Source organism: Watersipora subatra, chromosome 4 (genome assembly GCF_963576615.1).
Source record: "Watersipora subatra chromosome 4, tzWatSuba1.1, whole genome shotgun sequence".
Classification (NCBI taxonomy): Eukaryota; Metazoa; Bryozoa; class Gymnolaemata; order Cheilostomatida; family Watersiporidae; genus Watersipora; species Watersipora subatra.
In genome coordinates, this window is record NC_088711.1 from 28,996,833 (window position 1) to 29,019,047 (window position 22,215).

Consider the following 22,215-nt stretch of genomic DNA (forward strand, 5'->3'; position numbering starts at 1 on the left):
CACATATTAAATAACTAGATGAATGCCTGGTGTTGCCCGAGTAATAAAAAAATCTTTGCACAGAAAATTTACTCTTATTGAACATATAATAACAGTTACCATTCTAACTTTCAAACTTCATATCATGAAAAAAGGTGTTTTGTGCAGTTCAAATAGATTAGAGAAAAAATAAAACAACTGTAAAGGTATTTAAACGTAAATGTGAAATAATTAGCAAGTAATAGCTAAATAAAGTCTGTTTTGCTTTGATTATAATGAAGAATGATTCGGTAATGATACAAATAATACAAACTAAAAAAACAAAATAAAAAAACATGAATTTGTTGAATTAATAATAACAATAAGTGTGTAAAGGTTTGTGTATCAAAAAAGCTACTATACAGTAATTTTAGTTTATTTAGTGGTTATGATCAGCAATAAAATGTAACATTACTATGTCCTATGCGCAGTATGTACCGTAGGGAGTTCTTACCTTTGAGACAGACATATAACATAAATGTTGAATTTAGCTTAAATGATTTTGGCTTATTAAACAAATACTTAGAGCTACGCTTTAGGATGTATTTTACTAAACTAAACTTTAATAATCATCTAAAATTTAATCAGTCTAAAAAGTTTTCACCTATCTGTTTCCAGTTTCGTTTTCACAATAACTTATATAACAAATAACGCTAAACTGAGAGAGAAGGAGCATCGTATCTCTTTCAGGCGTTGTGAAAGGATTTCAGCTAATAGCATATCGGAACACTGACTGCCAAATTTTAATTTCGAAAGAAATTTTTGTTGATATCGTATGGCGGAAAAGAAGTCGAAAATATTTTCGTCTTCGTATGACATTGCGGAAAAACATTACGTTTTTATTATCTCGTAATAAAAATTAATCTTATAACAAGGCATCGTAACCCAGGGGCACTCTGTATTAATTAATAATTCGGCATGGGCAGTCACGAAAAGGATATAAAGAATATGGTTGTTACAGATGTGATCAGAAAGGCTTGTGGCTTGGTCTTGTAGTCTTGTGGCTAGGTGCCTGTGTTTGCAAACTTGTGATTACAATCTTCATGAGTTGAACTCCAGTATGAAGTGCATTTTTTGTTCTCAACACTTTATCTGTTTGGAAGGGCCAACTTTGAGATTTATATATATATCTATGATTTGTCTCTATCCATCTCCAAGTTTGTGTGTCTGTATTTCACCATGTCCAGCTATAGCTATTAAAATCTTGGAATTAAAAGCTCTCAATCTACTTGATTAGAACTCACGAAGATTGCAACCACATTTTCAAACTGTGCAATTAGCCATCAAGCTACGCTGTTCTTACTATTCAATCACTTTTATCATACACTGTATACCCTTTCCTTGATTGCACACACTTGATGACATAACAATTGAAACTTTATTAATTCTATGAAATACGATGCTTTTTCGTCCGCGCCGTACTAGGAGTAATTTGTTTTTTTTTTGCCAAACGATATCGACAAACATAGCTCTCGAAATTCAATTTTGGCGATTGTGTCTCAGTTAAGCGTCATCTGTTGTGGTAAAAACGGGTTCACCAACAAATGAGTGATAAAATTTTAGTTGAAAGTTTACAAAAAATGCACACAAAAACTTCCTTCAAGTCATGTTTTAGTAAAGTAAATTCATTTAGGATAGATTCAGCGTTCATGTTACACGTCTGTCTCGAAAGTAAGAACACTGCACGTAATACATTGCAATGTAAGATTTTCTTGCAGATCATAACCACAAAAAGCCCTAAACTTATCGTAGGTAACTATAGTTACTAAGGTTAACATTCTGTTTTGTTACTATTCTTTAATGATGATTTTACCGGGAATTGATTACATTAAATAATCACTATGGGTTTCTATACCACTCTATACGATACTTTTGCCTTATGATGCCAACACTGAAACGAACTAAAATCATATAATTTCAGTAATTTTTTACTGTAATCATAGCAAAACAGACTATATTTAGCCATTACTTGCTAATGATTTCATATTTACATTTAAACACCTTTACAGTTTAATTTTTACTACTAATTTATTTCAACAAAACACTTCTTTCATGATATGAAATTTAAAAGTTGGTAGTTTGAATTCCTTAGTTGTTTTTTTCCCTTAATTTATTTGAACTGCACAAAACATTTTTCCCACGATGTGAAGTTTAAAAGTTAGAATAGTAAATGTTGTATATGTTAAACAAAAATAAATTTTCCGTCCAAAGACGTTTTATTACCCAAGCAACGCTGGGCATTCACCTAATAGATATAGATAAATCATATATACTGTAGATATAATATATATGATTTATTTATGTATCGCTATATATAGTTTTAATTATATATCTATTTATATATTTCTCAAAATTTGTGTGTCTGTATGTGGGTATGTGTGTAGTTTCAGCAATAGCTAATAAAATATTCCAATTTATAATCCGCATCATAGTTCGCCAGTCCGACGCCCTACCAATTCAACTACACGAGCTTTATGAATTTATTAGGCAATATATGTCATCATATAGGAGCAAAAACACTACAGCTCTTCGTCATGACGCAAAGTCATGAGAAGCAATAGCTCTTATTAGTAAGCTTACTCAAATTATCCATTGACAATGTGCCAAGCTAATAGCAAATTGCAAGCAACTCTCATTGTTTATAAGCTGATATTTAATACCTGGGCAATGCTGAGTAGCATATCTAGTATACGCATATAATTACAAGTATTTATATTTAATTCGTTAGCTATGGAATCTGAGACCGATACAAATGTTACAGAACGAAGAAAAAATTATTTCCATGACAACGAAGTTGGAGATCATAACTACATAAATAGGAAGAAGACACCCGTATTGTTAATATTGCCAAGGAATATGGTCACAACCAATCAACGATTGCAACTATTATTAAAAACAAGAAACCCATTAAAGCAAACATAGGTAAGTGCTTACGACTGATGACTTGAATGAGTTGGAGGCCCATGCATGGGATCAGCATTCAAGAGCAACAAATTAGTGGTGACGAGGAAGTAGAGCAGACAAAAAACCTACATCAGCAGAAATCAGGGAAGCTATAAGTTAGTATGAAAGCCTTACTAGGTTTATTAAAAATAGACATCCAGAAAAGTTCTCACAGGCCGAGTTATGGACAATGTTAATGAAATATGCATGAGCTATTTTAGAAAATTTTGAGGAGTCGTAAGAAACCGACTTCATTGGATAGATTTTTTTTTAAAAAGAAGTGTCGAAAAGCACAGATAATAACAATGAATTTAACAAAAAAGGTAGAGACGAGCGCACCTGAAGAAGTGCTATTAAATTGTTTCATTTTAAGTGTTTAATTTACCGATGCGGACTGGTACATAGAAACAATAATGTACAATGCATGTATAATGTACAATGCATGTATAATGTACAATGCATGAATAATGTACAATGCATGTATAATGTACAATGCATGAATAATGTACAATGCATGTATAATGTACAATGCACGTATAATGTACAATGCATGTATAATGTACAATGCATGTATAATGTACAATGCATGTATAATGTACAATGCATGTATAATGTACAATGCATGTATAATGTACAATGCATGTATAATGTACAATGCATGTATAATGTACAATGCATGTATGATGTACAATGCATGTATAATGTACAATGCATGTATAATGTACAATGCATGTATAATGTACAATGCATGTATAATGTACAATGCATGTATAATGTACAATGCATGTATAATGTACAATGCATGTATAATGTACAATGCATGTATAATGTACAATGCATGTATAATGTACAATGCATGAATAATGTACAATGCATGTATAATGTACAATGCATGAATAATGTACAATGCATGTATAATGCATATCATCATTATTTATCCTCTTTGTGTCACGTTTTTTATGTTTTATTTATTTCATTCTATGTTTTATTTTATGTTTAATCATGTTTTTACAGTTCTGCTTTCTACTACTAAATACAAATCATCATATGTATGTAACTCATATATAACTAGCTACTCAATATAGTTGACGCATCCACATTACTACATTACTTTCTAGAACTTGCTAAAGCCTGGTCCTCTAGGGAATAAATTCTTACAACCTTCTGTATTTATGGCTACATTGATTCTTGTGCAAATTTAATACAAGACAAACTGCAACCTTCTCTGGATCCTTTCATAAGCGTTTGCTAGCTTGCAATTGTTTGCACCAGCATTTACAGTGCACCAGCAAGCATCATCCTCAATAAGTGATTAAGTAGGCTATCTTCTACATTGCAAAAGGTTAGCTTGTTTTTTTCGAGCACTCCGCACCAACAGATAAGCTGGGTCTTCCTGGCCATTTCTGCTTTTAAGGACCCAAAAGTGGTCAACTTTCTTTCAAAATCAGTAGAAAAACTAGAGTTGCGATCTCTTCAGCAGGACTAAACAACTTCTTTTAAACTGCTAAAAAAATTCCATTTTATTACGCATTAAATTTATTTTCAAGTGTACAGTAACATAATTAGCATTTATACTTTTTCGCCTCCACTCTGCTCTACTCACTACATGTACCAGCTCAAGTCGAGTTACTCTAAAGGTATGTTACATACTGTATAGCAAATAAAATTTCATTTTTCTTTTCGATAGCCGCTAAATGGTCAAGTGTGCGAAGGACCGCTTTCGGGAACTGCATCGCTTGGTCTTTCTTGTCGAATTAGGTTGAAAAATGTTTTAACCAGACACGCTAAATGTTATAGTGAAAGCAACGACAGAACCTAATAAGTGATAAGATTTTAGTGGTAAAAAATTGAAATTCAGTAAAATAGTTAAAAATACATAATAAAACTTAGTTTTAGGTGTGTGTTTAGTAAGCTAAACTTATTTGAAGCAAATTCAAAATTTATGTTACGCCTTGAAGGTCAGAACTCTTTACCGTACGCAATGCATTCAGTACAAGGATTACAATGTTGCATTTTATTGCGGATCATAACCACTAAATACAATACAGTAGGTAACTATAGTTACTGAAGTTAACATACTATTTTGTTACTAATTTTTGATATGTACAACTTTTTTTTTATATAAAATTTTGACAATTTTTATCAGGGGATGTTTGCATTGTATAATTACAATGGTCTCTATACCCTTACATACCAACTTTTCACCATACGATGCAAACCCTGGAACGGAACAACACTATATCCTGAGGGTGCACTGTACATAATAGATAATAAAACAATTACATACTAAATAATAAAATGATTACATATTAAATAATAAAACTATTACATACTAAATAACAAAAATTTTACATACTGATTCTCTCCTCAACAGCCTGTATTAACTTGACATCAAACTGTGAGACAAGGGTTATAGCTTTTCCAACTCGACCTACAATTGTTGAAATTATTTGAGTTTGTCAGCCTTTGAAAGAGTAGTTTAGGTTGACTGATGAGAATACGTGTTAATAGAATGATTCTCGAAACAAAAAATATAAACCTACAAACAAGCAAACTGAACACAGGAACTTGGTATCACATCTTAAATGTACCGGTACAAGTTACAGTGTAAATCAAGTACAACCTATCTACAAAACATTTACATTCATACTGATAACCACAAAGGCCTCAGCCCGTATGTAGACTACTTCATCAAAGTAAAATCATTTATCACTGAATCCATAGCCAAAATCTAAAGTAAAACAATTCTTTCTTCCATCACAAACCATAAGGTTAATACATGAGTAAAAAGCAAACCAGCCCGAGCTGTCCTCCCGACTCTGTGAATATAGTCCTGAGGTCGAGTCGGCACGCTGTGGTTAATGACCAGGTCAACGGTAGGAATGTCAAGACCTCTGCTAGCCAAGTCAGTGGCAACCAGTATTTTCACCTTGTGTGATTTGAAGAGTGACATAGCCTCAAGTCTGAGTTGCTGGCGGGTCATCGAGTGAAGGACACAGTTGGAGAAACCAAGCTCCTTCAAAACCATGCCAAGTATCTGCACGTACCTGTCAAAATAGACAACAAACTCCTTAGTACACCGTTCAACACACGCTTGGTTGCGCATGGTACTAGTGTCAAGCCTGGACTTATCATCTCATCGACATACGAGTTCTTTTACAGACAATAGGCTATAAATGAGTGGGCATAATGAAATAATTCCAACATACATGTAGGACTTTTGTAAATTCATCAGCACACTCATATACAGCTTTCCTTCCGAGTTTGGCTCTATGCTTCTAGCATAATATCAAAAGTGCTTCATTTTTTACTTTTAAAATCGTAGCTATCAAGAAGACGCGGGTGTGTGTGGTATATACATATTTATATATATAGTACTTTATTGGCAATAATTTCATTTCACAAATAGAAATGTTTTTCAAATTAGGCCATACAACAATAGTAAAACAAAAAAAAGGGGAAAAAAGCAACAGTTAGCCATTAAAATTGAATAAATAGTCTGACAAATAATGTTTAAAATGCCCTTCCCTGCTAGGAGAACGGATATTTGGTGGAAGATTGTTAAAGCAGCTGGCAATGACATTTTCAAAATGATTGTTAGTGATTGTATGCAATTTGTTCACATCACGTAAGTTGAAATGAGTTGAGAACCTGTAACTGTCACGTAAAAAACGAGGACACAAACCATGAAAAATCTTGAAACATTGAATTGAAATAAAATAAATATTTAGCATAGGCAGAGTAAGAAGACGCAGAGATTTGGAAAGATCATTCGTTGGAATAATATATGCAGGAATATGATGTAGATTTGCAATGAGTCGAAATGCTCTTTTTTGCAACAAAAATAAATCCTTAGTGACATATCTTGGAGCTAGATTATAATAAATGTGGATACGATAAATAATATGGCAAAATATAAACTGATAATAAAATGCAATAGCAGATTTTGAGTTCATGTATGGCCTGCAAAACTGGAGCGGAGTCAATGACTTTCGTGACCTTACTAGAAATAGTGTCGACATGGTAGTGGAAAAAAAAACTTTTCTTAGAATTGAAATAAGGAACAATAAAATAACATGAGCAAAATGTTTCGCATCAGTTTAAAAGAAAAGTAACACTGAGGGAAAAAAGCAAAGTGATACAAAGAAAATAAATCCTGAAACTAGAGTAAAATAATGCATGATAAATGTAAAAAGTAGCCAATATAAAATCAAAAAATTTTTAATTTATGGTTCACAGTCTACCGTATATTAGACTAGTACTGAACTTCCATCCCAACTAAGACAGTGCTTGTTTCCTGTTACACAAAGGCTACACCTCGAAACCTTTGTCTTTAGCATAAGGGCTAAATGATTTATTAATTAGTATTAATTTTCTTACACATAACTTAGTAATTTAGGAGTTATTTTACACAATGCATGTTTCCATGCTCCACATAATTACCATACACAATGCATGTTTCCATGCTCCACATAATTACCATACATAATGCATTTGTTTCCATGCTCCACATAATTACCATACATAATGCATTTGTTTCCACGCTCCACATAATTACCATACACAATGCATGTTTCCATGCTCCACATAATTACCATACACAATGCATGTTTCCATGCTCCACATAATTACCATACATAATGCATTTGTTTCCATGCTCCACATAATTACCATACATAATGCATTTGTTTCCACGCTCCACATAATTACCATACATAATGCATTTGTTTCCATGCTCCACATAATTACCTAAAATATTTATGACAAAGTTTGTGAGTTACGAAATGAATAAAATGAAATACAATGTATGTTTTCAATAATAGTTGCTCCGAAATGCGATAGTTTTTAACACAAAGCAAATATTACATACGGATGAACTTAGCATGCAGAAGTTTGACTGCAAATGTGCATCAGCCCAAATCATGCTTCATGTACAAACAAACTGTTGCATTATTGGCTTGCTGTGAAAATTTCCTAAACATGTAATGTAACAAAATTTAAATTCTAATGCGACAAAAATTACACAATATAAATGTAAGCATATACTTGTTTTCTCCGCCTACTAAAGTAAGTTTCGCATGCCATCTGATGGTTGTGATAAACATATGGACAAGTGTTGTTATCAAAAAATACTTGTAAGGATTGAGTGATATGAGAAGGTGCCTTGTCACCAACCATGCGTTCAGCCTGAGAGCATTCACAATACTCTGACCCTTAGCCACTCTAAACTATGGTTGAAGGGACACTAGCAAGTTATACTAGTGCTGGGACGATATTACGATATTTCGGTATATCGTCGATATCACTTTCTGATACCGACCGTACCGAGTGCTTTCTGCCCATATCGAAATATCGGATATCGTCGATATTTGACGATATCTATATATATATATATCGACGATAATTTAGATCCATCGGTTTTTTGACGTCATCGCCCTGTTTGCATACGCGCTCGTCTACAAAAAGCCGCCATCTTTGTAGAGAACTATCGTCATTCTCTTGATTAATAGTATGTTAGTTAGTAATATTTAATTTTGCTGATAACAAAATAACAAAAAACCTCTATTTGCAGGCATATTATCAAATAAAATGGAACCTGTGAAAGTATCTTGAATGCAAGATAGTAGTGAACAATTCATGTTTAGTTTGAGATAATTGGTGTAAAAATTAAAGGAAAATTTACATGATGGCTTCAAATAAGTAATGTAGGATAACTTTTACAAAAATAAATTGATCGATACTATATACAAGAGTCCAGGTCTGAAGAATAGATCTTCCATGAGTATTGATTGTGGCAAGATTGATTGTTATTAATAATTTGATGACTATAATATGGTCTGTACCATCTGACTGTGTAAGTATCGTTGATGTTTACATGATTAATAGTATTTTTTGATGTTGTTTTGATACTACAATAAAAAATTTGCAAACAAAAGCATATTGCAAGCATAAAATTGCTTGCAATAATTAATTGCAGAAGCTTCGTGTTTTTAACAATAGAAGTCCTCCATAAAGATGGCGGACAACAATAGAATGACGTCACGAAAAACGAAAGATATTCTACTCTATTTGATACCCGATTCTTCAGAATTATACGGGTACATGGATTCATTAGGGAGTTGTTCTCCCATAGCAGCTTTTTCTGACAGATAAGACAACCCCGAATAACATACCCGATATTTCGATATATCGGTTGACTACGCCATCATATCGTACCGAATTTTTGATATCGTCCCAGCACTAAGTTATACTAGTAGACTAGCTGTGCTGCCCGGCGTTGACCAACTAATACAAAAGTCTTTTGGACAAAAAATTTATCTGTATTTAAAGGTTGACTTGCAACAAAATTCACATTACAGTTATTTGGTATCAAAAGATTCACCATGTCTTACTCTGTTGTGTTGTAAGTGCCAAATATGTGGAAATGTGATTACAAGCTCTTAAAAGCTCAAAAAGGAAAAGAGAAGGAAAGAGATTTGGAAAGAGAATCTAATCTACTGCGGTCTCATGTGGCTGCGATTAACTGTTCGTTTTTGAGCTTTTAAGAGCTTGTAATCACATTTCCACATATTTGGCACTTACAACACAACCGAGTAAGACATGGTGAATCTTATGATACCAAATAACTGTAAAGACATGGGTCAATAAATTGTCGTAGAAGCACTCACATTTTCACATAGAACACCTATACTTTTTGGAAAGCAGAGAAAATTCTGTATCTGATCATATTATCTTTATTGCAAAAATTAAAATTCTTAGATATTGAAAGTAGCATGAAATAGCGATTTTATTAAAATTCGTGTTCTACGAACACATTTAACTAATAGGGGTAGCATATAAATGTATAAAAGTACAGTGAAACTCGGATAACTCAAACTTCAAAGGACCGAGCAAAAGTGCTCGAATTATCAGAGCGTTCAAGTTATCAGAGCACTGTCACAAGTCCATGTATTTACTTATTTATTAGTAGATACATGTACATATACAAACTATAATATAAATCAAAAGCACAAATGGCTTGTTTCAAATTAAATGCTTCTAATGTAAAGTTTAAAACATTTTTATCAAAAATTATAGAGATTTTTCTATCACTTGAGATTGGTTTGTTGTTTGAGGTGATGTTATTGCCAGGACGTTTTTTAGATTGACATTGGCAAAACTTTATCGTTGCTGAAATGCTCAAAAGAAAAGACATCTTTTTCTTTTGAGCGTTTTACCCACGATCAATTTTGCCGATTTTTCTTGAAGTTTATGCAAAGATTACCTTACTTCACCTGTGATTCGTTAAGAGCAACACTCCGAGGCAGTTCAATTAAAAGTTTTACGAGGTTTTACGGTACATTGTATATCACTCACGCTTTTTGAATGGATACTTATTGAATGTACACACGTATTCTGTGTTTAGGTCAAACGATGAAAAGTTTTTTTTTAGCTAAGACAACGTATACGTTTAATTACAACAATTTTTAAGACGTTTTAAACATTCAACATTCCGACGTTGATTCAACACGGAATCAACGTCGGAAAACTATTCATCACGGGCTAGCCGGGTCACGCACTCAAGGATTTTCGCCACGCAAATACAAAACAAGAACAACATGCTGTTTTTGTTTTGTATGTGCGTGGCGAAAATCCTTGCGCTCATGACTCGGCTGGCCCGTGCTATTCATCGTATAGCAGTATAAATCAAATTTCATCAAACCTTTAGAAAAGTCGTTGACAAAAATAGTTTGCCGATGGAGGTAATAACGACGCTTATGAATTACGAAAAGTTGAGGTTTACCTCTATGGCTTGGAATAAAGTGATTTTCTAAAGCGATAGCAACCGTTTCGGTAGCCGTTGGGCAAAAAACAGTTCGAATTAACAGTGTTGAGTTCGAGTTATATAGAGCCATTTATCATTGCGTGGGAACGGACCAAGCAAATCCATTCGAGTTAACAATGTGTTCGCTATATCCGAGGGCGAGTTATCCATGTTTCACTGTATATATAATAACAAGCAATTAAAACATTATATGGTGTATAAAATGCAATCTACAGTCTATTTCATAGCTGTTAACTTATCTTTGTCACCACTCCACTGGAAGTCTGCCATTTCTATCGCTGAATTGAAGCCTAAACGCATCCACTAATAGCTACTATGCGTTGTTACTAACTGATCGCGATGTTGAATTTTGAACGCAAATTACAGTGCACCCTCGAGATACGATTACCCTGATATACGATTTTTTCACCTTACGAAGTCGAATATCGTGATATTTTCACCTCGCTATACGAATTTTTTTCCACCATACGATTTCGAGGAAAGTTTCGCCCGAGTTAAAATTTGGCGGTCGGTGTGCTCATAACGCACGTCGAAATTACAAATACGCTGAAATGCTGTTCGCCGAAAACATTTTTACAGCGTTTTGAAAAGATACAATGACCGATTTCTTTCAGGTCGGCATTCCGCATGGGAAACTTTGTGAAAATTACTCAAGCAAGAGCGAATATTTATTTCTAACGTGATACTCATATTTATAAATTTTTACTCAGCACAGTTATATTTTTAAAACTACATATACATACAGTACATAATTAATTCATTAGCAATGGACTCGGCGACCAGTACAAACATTACAGGAAGAAGAAAGAAAATAATTTCCATGGCAACGAAACTGGAGATAATAAACAAATACGAAGGAGGCGCCCGTATCGTTAGTATTGCTAAAGAGTATGGTTGCAACCAGTCAACGATTGCGACTATCATTAAAAACAAACAATCTATTAAAGCAAACAATGCTTCCAAGGGCATGACTATTCTTGCCAGTAATAGATGTTCAATCGACGAGATGGAGAGGCTCCTTCTATTATGAATTAAAGAAAAGGAAATACGTGGTGATACTATCATGCAGTCAGCAATTTCACACAAGGCGACAGCCCTTTTTGATGATCTCTTGGAAGCCCAAAGAGACAGTGGAGGTGAAGGAACGTCACATCAAACTGTTTCAGAGTTCAAGGCTTCTAACGGTTGGTTTGAACGGTTTAAGAGGAGAACTGGAATCCACTCAGTGATTAGGCATGGAGAGGCTGCCAGTTCGGACAAAAATGAAGCCGACAACTTCTTGAAGAAGTTTGAAGAATTAATTTCTAATGAAGGCTACATTCCTCAGCAAGTTTTTAATTGCGATGAAACTGGCCTTTTTTGGAAAAAACTGCCTCGTCGCACATACATCACAGCTGAAGAAAAAAACTTCCTGGCCATAAACCGATGAAGGACAGACTCACTCTTGCACTTTGTGCAAATGCCAGTGGAGATTTGAAGATTAAGCCGCTACTAGTGTACCACTCAGAAAATCCTCGTGCATTCAAGTCACACAAAATCACAAAGGATAGGCTTGCGGTATTTTGGAAATCTAATAGCAAGGCCTGGGTTACAAGAGCCATATTCATTGAGTGGATCAATGTCTGCTTTGGTCCTGCTGTAAGGGAATATTTAGACACGAACAATCTCCCTCTAAAATGTCTTTTAGTACTTGACAATGCCCCTACTCACCCTCCTGGTCTGGAGGAAAATCTACATTCAGACTTTTCTTTTATCAAAGTTCTCTACTTGCCGCCAAACACCACCCCACTCCTCCAGCCTATGGACCAGCAAGTAACAGCTAATTTCAAAAAGCTTTACACTAAACAACTGTTTAGAAGATGCTTTGAAGTTACTGAAAGCACTCAACTCACTCTGCGTGAGTTTTGGAAGGTTCATTTTGACATCGTTCAAGGCCTGAAGATGGTTGAAAAAGCCTGGAATGAGGTTTCGAAGCAAACCTTAAAATCATCATGAAAAATGCTGTGGCCGGGTGTTGAGGCAAATCAAGACGCTGAAGATTCTCAAGAAGAAGTCATCATAGATCCTACATCTGAGGATGATGTTACAGAAATAGTTTCACTCGGGATGGCTATGGGGCTTGTTGTAGATGAAGCTGACATTGATAACCTTATTGAGGAGCACATGGAAAAGCTCACAACAGAGGATTTAAAAGAGTTAGAGGCAATGCACGGCATCATAGTTCAGGAGGAGCAACAATTCGGTGGTGACGAAGAATTGGAAGGGACTGAGAAAACCACATCAACAGAAATAAAGGAAGCATTAAGTTGGTATGAGAACCTCACCAGATTTATTGCAAACAAACACCCCAAAAAAGTACTCACAAGCCGTGCTATGGACAATGTTAACAACACTTGCTTGAGCTATTTTAGAGACATTCTGAAGAATCGTCAAAAACAGACTCGTTTGGATAAAATTTTCAAGAGAAAAGTATCAAAAGGCACAGATGATGACAGTGAATTTAACAAAAGAGCTAGAAATGAAAGTGCACCTGAAAAAATGCTATCAGATTAATTATTTTAAAACAATTTTTTAATTTTAAGTTTCAAGTTTACTGATCTGGAATGATACATGTAAACAATACTGTATAATGCAGGTATAATGCATTTCATTATTTATCATCCATGTGTGTCATGGTTTATTTATTTCAGTTTATGCTTTATATTATATCATGTTTTATTTTATTTTTGTTCTATTTTATATTTAATTATGTTTTGTTTACTTCATTTAGCTTTTCTTTTATTGCATGTTTGCAGACAGGCAGGCCTGATTTTTACTACATAAATACAAATCATCGTATGTACGTATGTAACTCATTTACATCTAGCTACTCAAGATAGTTGACACATCTACAATTACCTTTTAGAACGCGCTATAGCCATGCCCTCTAGGGTATAAATACGTACAAACTTCCGTATGTATGTTTTCATTGATTCTTGTGCACATTTCATGCAAGACAAACTACAACGTTCTCTGGATCTTTTTTATAAGTGTTAGCTAGCTAGCAACTGCCTGCATTGCACCAGCATTTACAATGCACCAGCGAGCATCATCCTCAGTAAGTGATCACGTAGGCTGTCTTCTACATTGCAATAAGTTAGCTTGTTTTCTTCAAGCACTCTCTGTACCAGCGAGGAAAGCTGTGTTTTCCTGGCGATTTCTGCTTTTTAAGACACAAAAATAATAAACTTCGTTTGAAAACTAGTAAAAAATTTGGAGTTGTGATCTCTTGACAGGACCAGACAACTTTATTCAGCCTGCTAGAAAACTTCATTACGTATTAAATTTATTTTCAAGTGTAGTCACATAATTAGCATTGATACACTTTTGCTTTCTCTCTGCTTGTTACATGCACCAGCTAAATCACCTTACTCCAAAAGTATGTACGTACACTACATGCACTGTTAAGTACGTAAATAAAATTTTATTTTTTGATGGCCATTAAATGGTCAAGTGTACGAGAGGCCGCTTTCGAGAATTGCACCGCACGGCTTTTCTGGTCGGGGTTTAAAGGGTTTAACCAGACTCGCTAAGGTTTATAGTGAAAGCAACAACAAGCTGAGAAACGGTAAGATTTTTATTGATGAAATGTTGAAATTTAGTGAAATAATTAAAAATACATACTAAAACTCCACTTTTTTCAGTTTTAAATGTGTGTTTAGTAAACTAAACTTATTTGACGGGAATTGAAAGCTTATGTTGCGCGTAGGTCTTGAAGGTAAGAACTCCTTACCGTGCGTACTGCATTTCGTGCACACATTATGCATCATGTTGCATTTTACAGTACATATTGCAGATCATAATCACTAGGTAAACTTAAAACAATGCAGCTATTGTAGGTAACTATATTTACTAAAGTTAACATACTATTTTGTTATTACTGTCAATTTTTACAGCATTTTTATAAAATTTTAGACGATTTTTATCATTTTCTTTTGCAATGTATAACTACAATGGTTTCTATACCCCGATATACGATTTTTCACCATACATGCCAACCTTGGAACGAATTAACATCGTATCTCGAGGGTGCATTGTACTTGAAATTATTTTTTGACCATAGCTGTTTGACCAGTCCAATGTCTGCAAACGTGTCTGAAGGTCATGCTTAGCTTGGTAGATATAGTGTAACTGTAAGTAGGCTCTAAATATAGATGGATGAGTAATGCAACTTCGCAAAGCCTAAAAACCGGCTGATGAACTTGAAAGGAATATAATCGAAGCCGCTATAGAAATGCATGCACACGAAGTGGTTAAGTTGGAAATTCTCAAACAAAGATTTAAAATTAAATTTTAGGCTAATTTTATAGAGAAATCTTTGGACAACACTGTCACTACCATAAAAGTCTTTAAGATCGTTGGTTATGTTATCAACGAATAATAAAATTCAGTTACTAGCAATTGCTGGTAAAGTCGCAAAAATGTGTCTACAGCGGTCGACCATAGAAAACGCATGAATGAGTCTACTTCAGTGAAAGGGTTGAAAACGTTGGATTTGCCACTGTTTGTGATAGCAAACATGTTCATTTCCTTCCGCAGCTGAGTTACTTTTACTTTTTTTCAGCTACGAGTACTACAGAACTACAGGTACTACAGAACTACAGGTACTACAGAACTACAGCTACTACAGAACTTGCACGGGCACTCCGAGCGTTGCGATAGGCGACGGTGAGAAGAAAGCGAGCAGCGTATGTTACAAAAAAGCACACCATCTCATTCAATTTTAGAAATGCTTGAAGCAGTACAATGCCTCCCAAAAAGCCTACTGCCCAAACGCAAGAACAGATTGATTCCCGTAGAGAAAGAGACCGAATTCGCAAAGCAGCAGCTAGACGAGCAGAAACTGCAGAGCAAACACAGCTACGCCTACAACAAAACAGAATAGCTACTGCATCTGCTAGAAGTGCAGAAACTGCAGAGCAAACACAGCTATGCCTACAACGAAACAGAATAGCTACTGCATCTGCTAGAAGTGCAGAAACTGCAGAGCAAACACAGCTACGCCTACAACAAAACAGAATAGCTACTGCATCTGCTAGAAGTGCAGAAACTGCAGAGCAAACACAGCTATGCCTACAACGAAACAGAATAGCTACTGCATCTGCTAGAAGTGCAGAAACTGTAGAGCAAACACAGCGACGCCTACAACGAAACAGAATAGCAGCTGCTAGAAGAGCAGAAACCGCTGAACAAACACAGGTACATCGAGAGCAGGCCAGAATAGATGCTGCAGCCGCTAGAAGTACAAAGAGTACTGAGCCAACCCAGCAGCGACTCAAACGGCTCAGAGCAGCCGCTACAGCGGCCAGACGTGCAGAAACCTTTGAGCAGATGCAGCGGCGACCAGAACATGATGCACTAGCTACAACAGCTGCTCGGCGAGCTGAATTTTCAGAGCAGATGAAACGGCGACAACAACAAGATGCACTAACTACAGCAGCTGCTACCAGGCGCCGTGTATGGACAGAAAACTTCGCACTTGACTACAGTCCTGCAACACAATATAGGGCCGAATTTTTTTATGGGACGAATGTCCAAAAATGCTCCAAATGTAATGCCTTACGTTGGAAAGGTGAGAGGCCATATAGTAGTTATATAGTTTATATAGTAGATTTTATTGATAATAAATTTTATCAACACGACCATATTACTGCTGCACAGTTTGTATATACCATGTCAAAACACAGGCTATAGACGAAGAACTGGTGAGTCATGATTAGTGTTTCAAGCATGTAGAAGTCTCAATTCAATAAATGCTGGCGATAGCTTAGCAGTGCAATAGCAAAATATTTTCTAGAATTTCTTAAAATATGTAAAGTTAAAATAAGTAAAACTTTTCAATACTGCCAGTTTGAAGAACTTCAGTTTACCTAGCAATGTCAATTTCATTATCAGTTCTGTGTACAAAATTAGGACAATTCCAATTTGAGTCGTTCGAGACTGATGCATTGTAGACTAGCTGTAAAACAAATTGCATATTTCCATTGGTCTCTCCAACATTATTGACATGTACGACTGCATATGTGTATGCAGTCAGATCAGCACAAAAACTTCAGTAGATTGCATATTTGGAGTTGTTTTACAGTATGAAAGACAACGCTCAATAAAACTATTGCTTCACGTAAATCTGTTCCCGAACACGGGTGCAACACAGGTAATGCAGCTAGTATATATATAAAGTTACCACAAAACCTCTAAATGAACGTCATGGCGCTTTATTTTTCAACCCTTTCTCTTGGTGGTCAATTGGAGGTGGCGTTCAAATAGAGACCGGCATTGTATTTTTCAAATGACTCATCAGAATTTTGGGAAGATAATTTTAGCTCTTTACGAATCAAATGTCGGTTATATTTTGAACTCTTTTCCGGTTGACCAATATTAAGCCTTTAGGATGCAATAAATCTGCTAACTTACCTCAAACTTGTCAAAGATCTCTAAATAAAATATGCATTGGGAAGCTGAGAAATATTTCGACCAGTTGTTGTCTATTGCTTGCAATTGATCTGCGATGATACTATAGCCTGTGCCTTGCTTTGCAATTTGTTAGAGCTTTCAATATTTTATTTCCTTCTAAATTAGAAGGCGCATTTTTATTTTATATCTATAATTAACAATGTTGCATAAAAGCTCATTAAACTCATTGATGTTTGCTACAATTTAGTCAAAACTAGCTTTTAATGTGCAGTAGAAGAGGAGTTACGAACGTCGATCCATTGTATGCCGTAAATATATATATTCATGAACAATTGACATAAATGAACGATACTTATTTTACATGCGGAAACAAAAATTAACGTTTTAAAAACAAAAAATACTTGCATTGTTTGCTCGGATAGCTGCGTTCTGATTGTTGCTTTCGATGGAATAAACTTCTTCTGGTTGTCCAATACATTCCACAATGTCTTCTGACCTCAAATCTTCTGCACCGCTGAACTAGTCGATATTGGCGTCCAAACAATTTTTTGGCGGAGCTTTACTTTACACGTTGTATTCAGCATAAATACGATGCATAAAGGTTTTGCTCGCTGATCGCAACCTTGGCCCTTAAAACTAGTCACTGATCTAAACATCGTGAATTTAAAACGTTTTTATATACATGTACCTACATGCATTTTGAAGTATTAAGACAGCATTAAATAAGGAACTACTATCAGCCTGAGACAGTTATTAAACCATGATTATCACTAACAAAATTTATCGTAATTACTAGGTAAATCAGACACGTTGATTCCGATTTTGTACTCAAAATAAAGATTACTCCACTAACTTTCAGAGTAATGAAGGCTTTTTTATAGCGTTTTAATATCGGTCTTGAAAACAACACGATCGGTACAACAAGCTCCGCCCATAAATACGTGACGTAACCTAGCTTTTTTGGAAAGAAGTTACGTAGGGATGTTTAGACCGATTTAGAATAATAGAGATGGGTGTTTTAAAATGCATTAATTAAAATTCAGCTTTAAAAATAATATCAGTCTTCTCTGAAAGGTAGATCAGCTATTTAGCATTTCATATTTAAAAAAGCATGATAACAACGCTAGCTTGTGATAAAACCGCGCTTTTTGAGCTCATTTTTCTGGGCGTTCAGCCCATTTAAACATCATGTAACAAGCTACGAGCAATTTTAAATAGTTTATATACTTTTCATAAAAAACTGAAATTATTTTACAGGCTGGATTTAGATAATAATGGGTTTTAAAACACCGGTCTCTATTATTGTAAATCGGACTAAACATTTCTAACTTCCGTTCCTGAAAAAGCTAGGTTTCGTCACATATTTATGGGCGGAGCTTGTAATGCCGATTGTGTTGTTTTCGAAACGGATATTGATACGCTTTAAAAAAGCCTAAATGACTTTGAAGGTTAGTGGACTAATCTTTATTTTGAGTACAAAATCGGAATTAGCGTGGTTGATTTACCTAGAATATACGATAAATGTTGTACGTGACAGTTATGGTTTAATTAGTTCTATGGTGCTGATTGCAAAGTTTTAAAGAAAAGCTTTAGAACTGAGCAATGAGAGAATGAATGGTTATTGATATAAACGATTCATTATTAATACGATTTTGTAGACACTTGTCTACTGATCAATTGATATTATGAATTCATAAAGATCAAAGAATATTAAAATGGTGGTCAAATGGAGGTGGCGTTCAATTAGAGAGTAGCGCTTTATTTTTCAACCCTTCTCTCAGAGTGACCGCCAGATAGAGGTGGCGTTCAAATAGAGGTGACGTTCAATTAGAGGTTTTTACAGTATATATAGGAACACAAGTGGCTGACCAGACAGACTATAACATTAAAATTACAGGAATGACTAAAAACTTCAGAACTATATAAATAACAAAATGTTTTTATACTGAACTAGCTGCATTACCCGTCTACAGGAGCAGATTCACGGGCAGCATAAGGTTTATTGAGAGTTGGCTTTCATACCGTAAAACAACTCCAAATATGCAGTTACATCTCCCTCTCTCCATCTCTCCCTCTTCCCTCTCTCTCCCTTTCTCCCCTCTCTCTCTCTCCCTCCCTCCTCCTCGCTCTCCCTCTCTCTCTCCTTCTCTCCCTCTTTCCCCTCCCTCCGTCACTCCCCTCTCTTTCCTCTCCCTCTTTCTCTCCCCCCCTCTCCTCCTCGCTCTCCCTCTCTCTCTCCCTCTTTCCTCTCTCTCCCCTCTCTCCGTCTTTCTCCTCTCTCTCCCTCCCTCTTCCTCCTCTCTCTCCCTCCCTCTTTCTCTCCCTCTCTCTCTCCTTCTCCCCTTCTCTCCCCTCTCTCCCTCTTTCCTCTCTCTCTCCCCTCTCTCCGTCTCTCCCCTCTCCCTCCCTCTTCCCCCTCGCCCTCTCTCTCTCCCCTTCTCTCCCTCTTCCCCCTTTCTCTCTCTCCCTCTTTCTCTCTCCCCCCCCTCTCCTCCTCGCTCTCCCCTTTTCTCCCTCTCTCTCTCCCTTTCTCCCCTCTCTCTCCCTTTCTCCCCTCTCTCTTCTCCCTCTTTCTCTCCCTCTCTCTCTCTCCCCCCCCTCTCCTCCTCGCTCGCTCCCTCTTTCCCCTCTCTCCCTCTCCCTCCCTCTTCCCCCTCTCTCCCCCCCTCTCCTCCTCGCTCTCCCTCTCTCTCCCCCCCTTCTCTCCCTCTCTCTCCCCCCCTCTCCTCCTCGCTCTCTCTCTCTCTCCCTTTCTCTCTCTCTCCTTCTCTCTCTCCCTTAGTTCAACGCAACACATGCGGATAGACAACATTTTTGGTTTTTCTGTCGGGCGTATGAAGAAACAGTTTTCGGCGTGTGCCTACTTTTGAGCAGGCGACGTATAGCTGGTCATGGCTGATGCAGGGTGACAGTAAGTCGATAGCAGCTGCTCTCTTTCTTTTCACAATAGCGTATCGCAACCCTCGGAGTACTCGTGAAAGTTCTGTAATAGTAAGTTACAGTAGGCCTACTCGTAGCTGGAAAAAAATTAGTAACTCGGCTGCTGAAGGAAATGAACATGACCCACTATCACGAACAGCGGCAAATTCAACGTTATTAAGTAGTGGAGATATCAATCAATTTATCTTTGTATAAGCTATCCTGCATTACTTATTAGAAGTCATCTTCTCATGTAAATTTTCTTTTAACTTTTACACAAATAATCTCAAACTAAATATGAATTGTTCACTACTATCTTGCATTCAGGATTCTTCTACAGTTTCCGTTTTATTGGATAATATGCCTGCAAATAGAGGCTTTTTGTTATTTTGTTATCAGCAAAATAAAAGATTACTAACTAACGATCGAATCGAAAAAAAAGACCGCCATATACGGTAATTTATTTATACTGCTCATATTTGGGAGTTATCGGTGACTCAATATATCGAGAAGACAACTCATACTATTAGCATATCAGTATTTATCGTCCATCCCTACGATGAATAGCAGGTTACGTATTATAATAGAGGCGTGTACTAACCGGAGATTCCCGTTAATGCGCCCTAGCGGTGAAAAAAACCGCAGAATAGACACACCCTTATATAAAAGTAGCGGCTAATAGTTGGAAAAGTACGGTACTCTATAAAGCGGACAGACAGATACACAGACAACGATTGCCGTTTATATAGTAGATTTTGTTAGATTAGTAGCACTTTTTTATATAACAGAATGCAGACTTGTATTATGACTGGAGTATATGAGCCTACAAAACCACATCCGGCACTCAACTGTTGAACTAGTCTTGAGAAATTTAATTTCTTACATTTACTCGTATATGCCTTTGACCTTGAAGTGACCTTAATCTGGATAGCTGGAAAATGACGGCTTTACTACCCCCTAATACTAGTGTATAACTTAAGAGTAATGGGTTATAAATCAACTTAGTGTTTGGAATAGTCACATGTCAATTTGATTAAACACTACATATGACATAGATAGACAGGTGTCATTCATGGGGCACGTACTTGCAAGTGTGAGAGAAAACCATGATGAGACTGTTCTTGTTCTCAGCGAGGAACTCTCGCAGTATCTGTACTAAGTATGCGTCCTTGACCTCATATGGGCAAAGCATGTAAAGCTGCTCTAGCTGCTCAACAGTGGCCACACTGAAACAAACATTAACAATTAATTCCTAGCTAGGAATTGTCTACCCCACAGTCATTATTCACCTATAGATATCCTGCTGAGATTTTAAACTAATTAATAATTAGTTTATGTGTATTAAAATACAAAGAATGGTAGTAAAAACATTACAATCATTTCCTATAAAATAATAAACACTCTTGTAGGTGCATATATCTAAACCCAGAGAGACGCAATTTAGTTTCTCAACCTAATTATATTACATTGTCCGTAAGAACTAGAACAAAAAAGGGTCCTAAGCTACACTCAAGTTCTCGTGACTAAACACATGATTCCTATCTATCTGGTATTTAGGCTTCAGCCTTGCTGACTAGACGTTTAAACCCTGCTGACTGGACCAATAAACCCTATTGACTAGACGAGTAGTCGTATAAACCCTACTGATTAGACGTATAAACCCTGCTGACTAAACATATGAACCCTGCTGACTAAACTTATAAACCCTGCTGACTAGACGTATAAACCCTGCTAACTAGATGTATAAACCCTGCTGAATAGACGTATAAACCTTGCTGAATAGACGTATAAACCCTGCTGACTAGATGTATAAACCCTGCTGAATAGACGTATAAACCCTGCTGACTAGACGTATAAACCCTGCTAACTAGACCTATGAACCCTGCTGACTAGACGTATATACTCTGCTGACTAGATGTATATACCCTGCTGACTAAATGTATAAACCCTGCTGACTAGACCTATGCACCCTGCTGACTAGACCTATGACCCCTGCTGACTAGACCTATAAACCCTGCAGACTAGACCTATGAACCCTGCAGACTAGACGTATGAAC

At 36.1% G+C, this 22,215-nt stretch overlaps 1 protein-coding gene across 1 annotated transcript in view; it reads right to left on the bottom strand.

The window, feature by feature from the left end:
* The window catches only part of LOC137393265 (probable ATP-dependent RNA helicase DDX49), a 49,031-nt gene that overhangs the window by 13,849 nt on the left and 12,967 nt on the right, over positions 1–22,215 (bottom strand). Inside the window, exons 5-7 of the mRNA XM_068079733.1 lie at positions 21,244–21,384; positions 5,758–6,008; positions 5,318–5,392 (exon numbers count right to left, since the gene is read on the bottom strand). Coding sequence (XP_067935834.1) covers positions 5,318–5,392; positions 5,758–6,008; positions 21,244–21,384 — 467 coding nt within the window. The remainder of the gene's footprint in view (positions 1–5,317; positions 5,393–5,757; positions 6,009–21,243; positions 21,385–22,215) is intronic.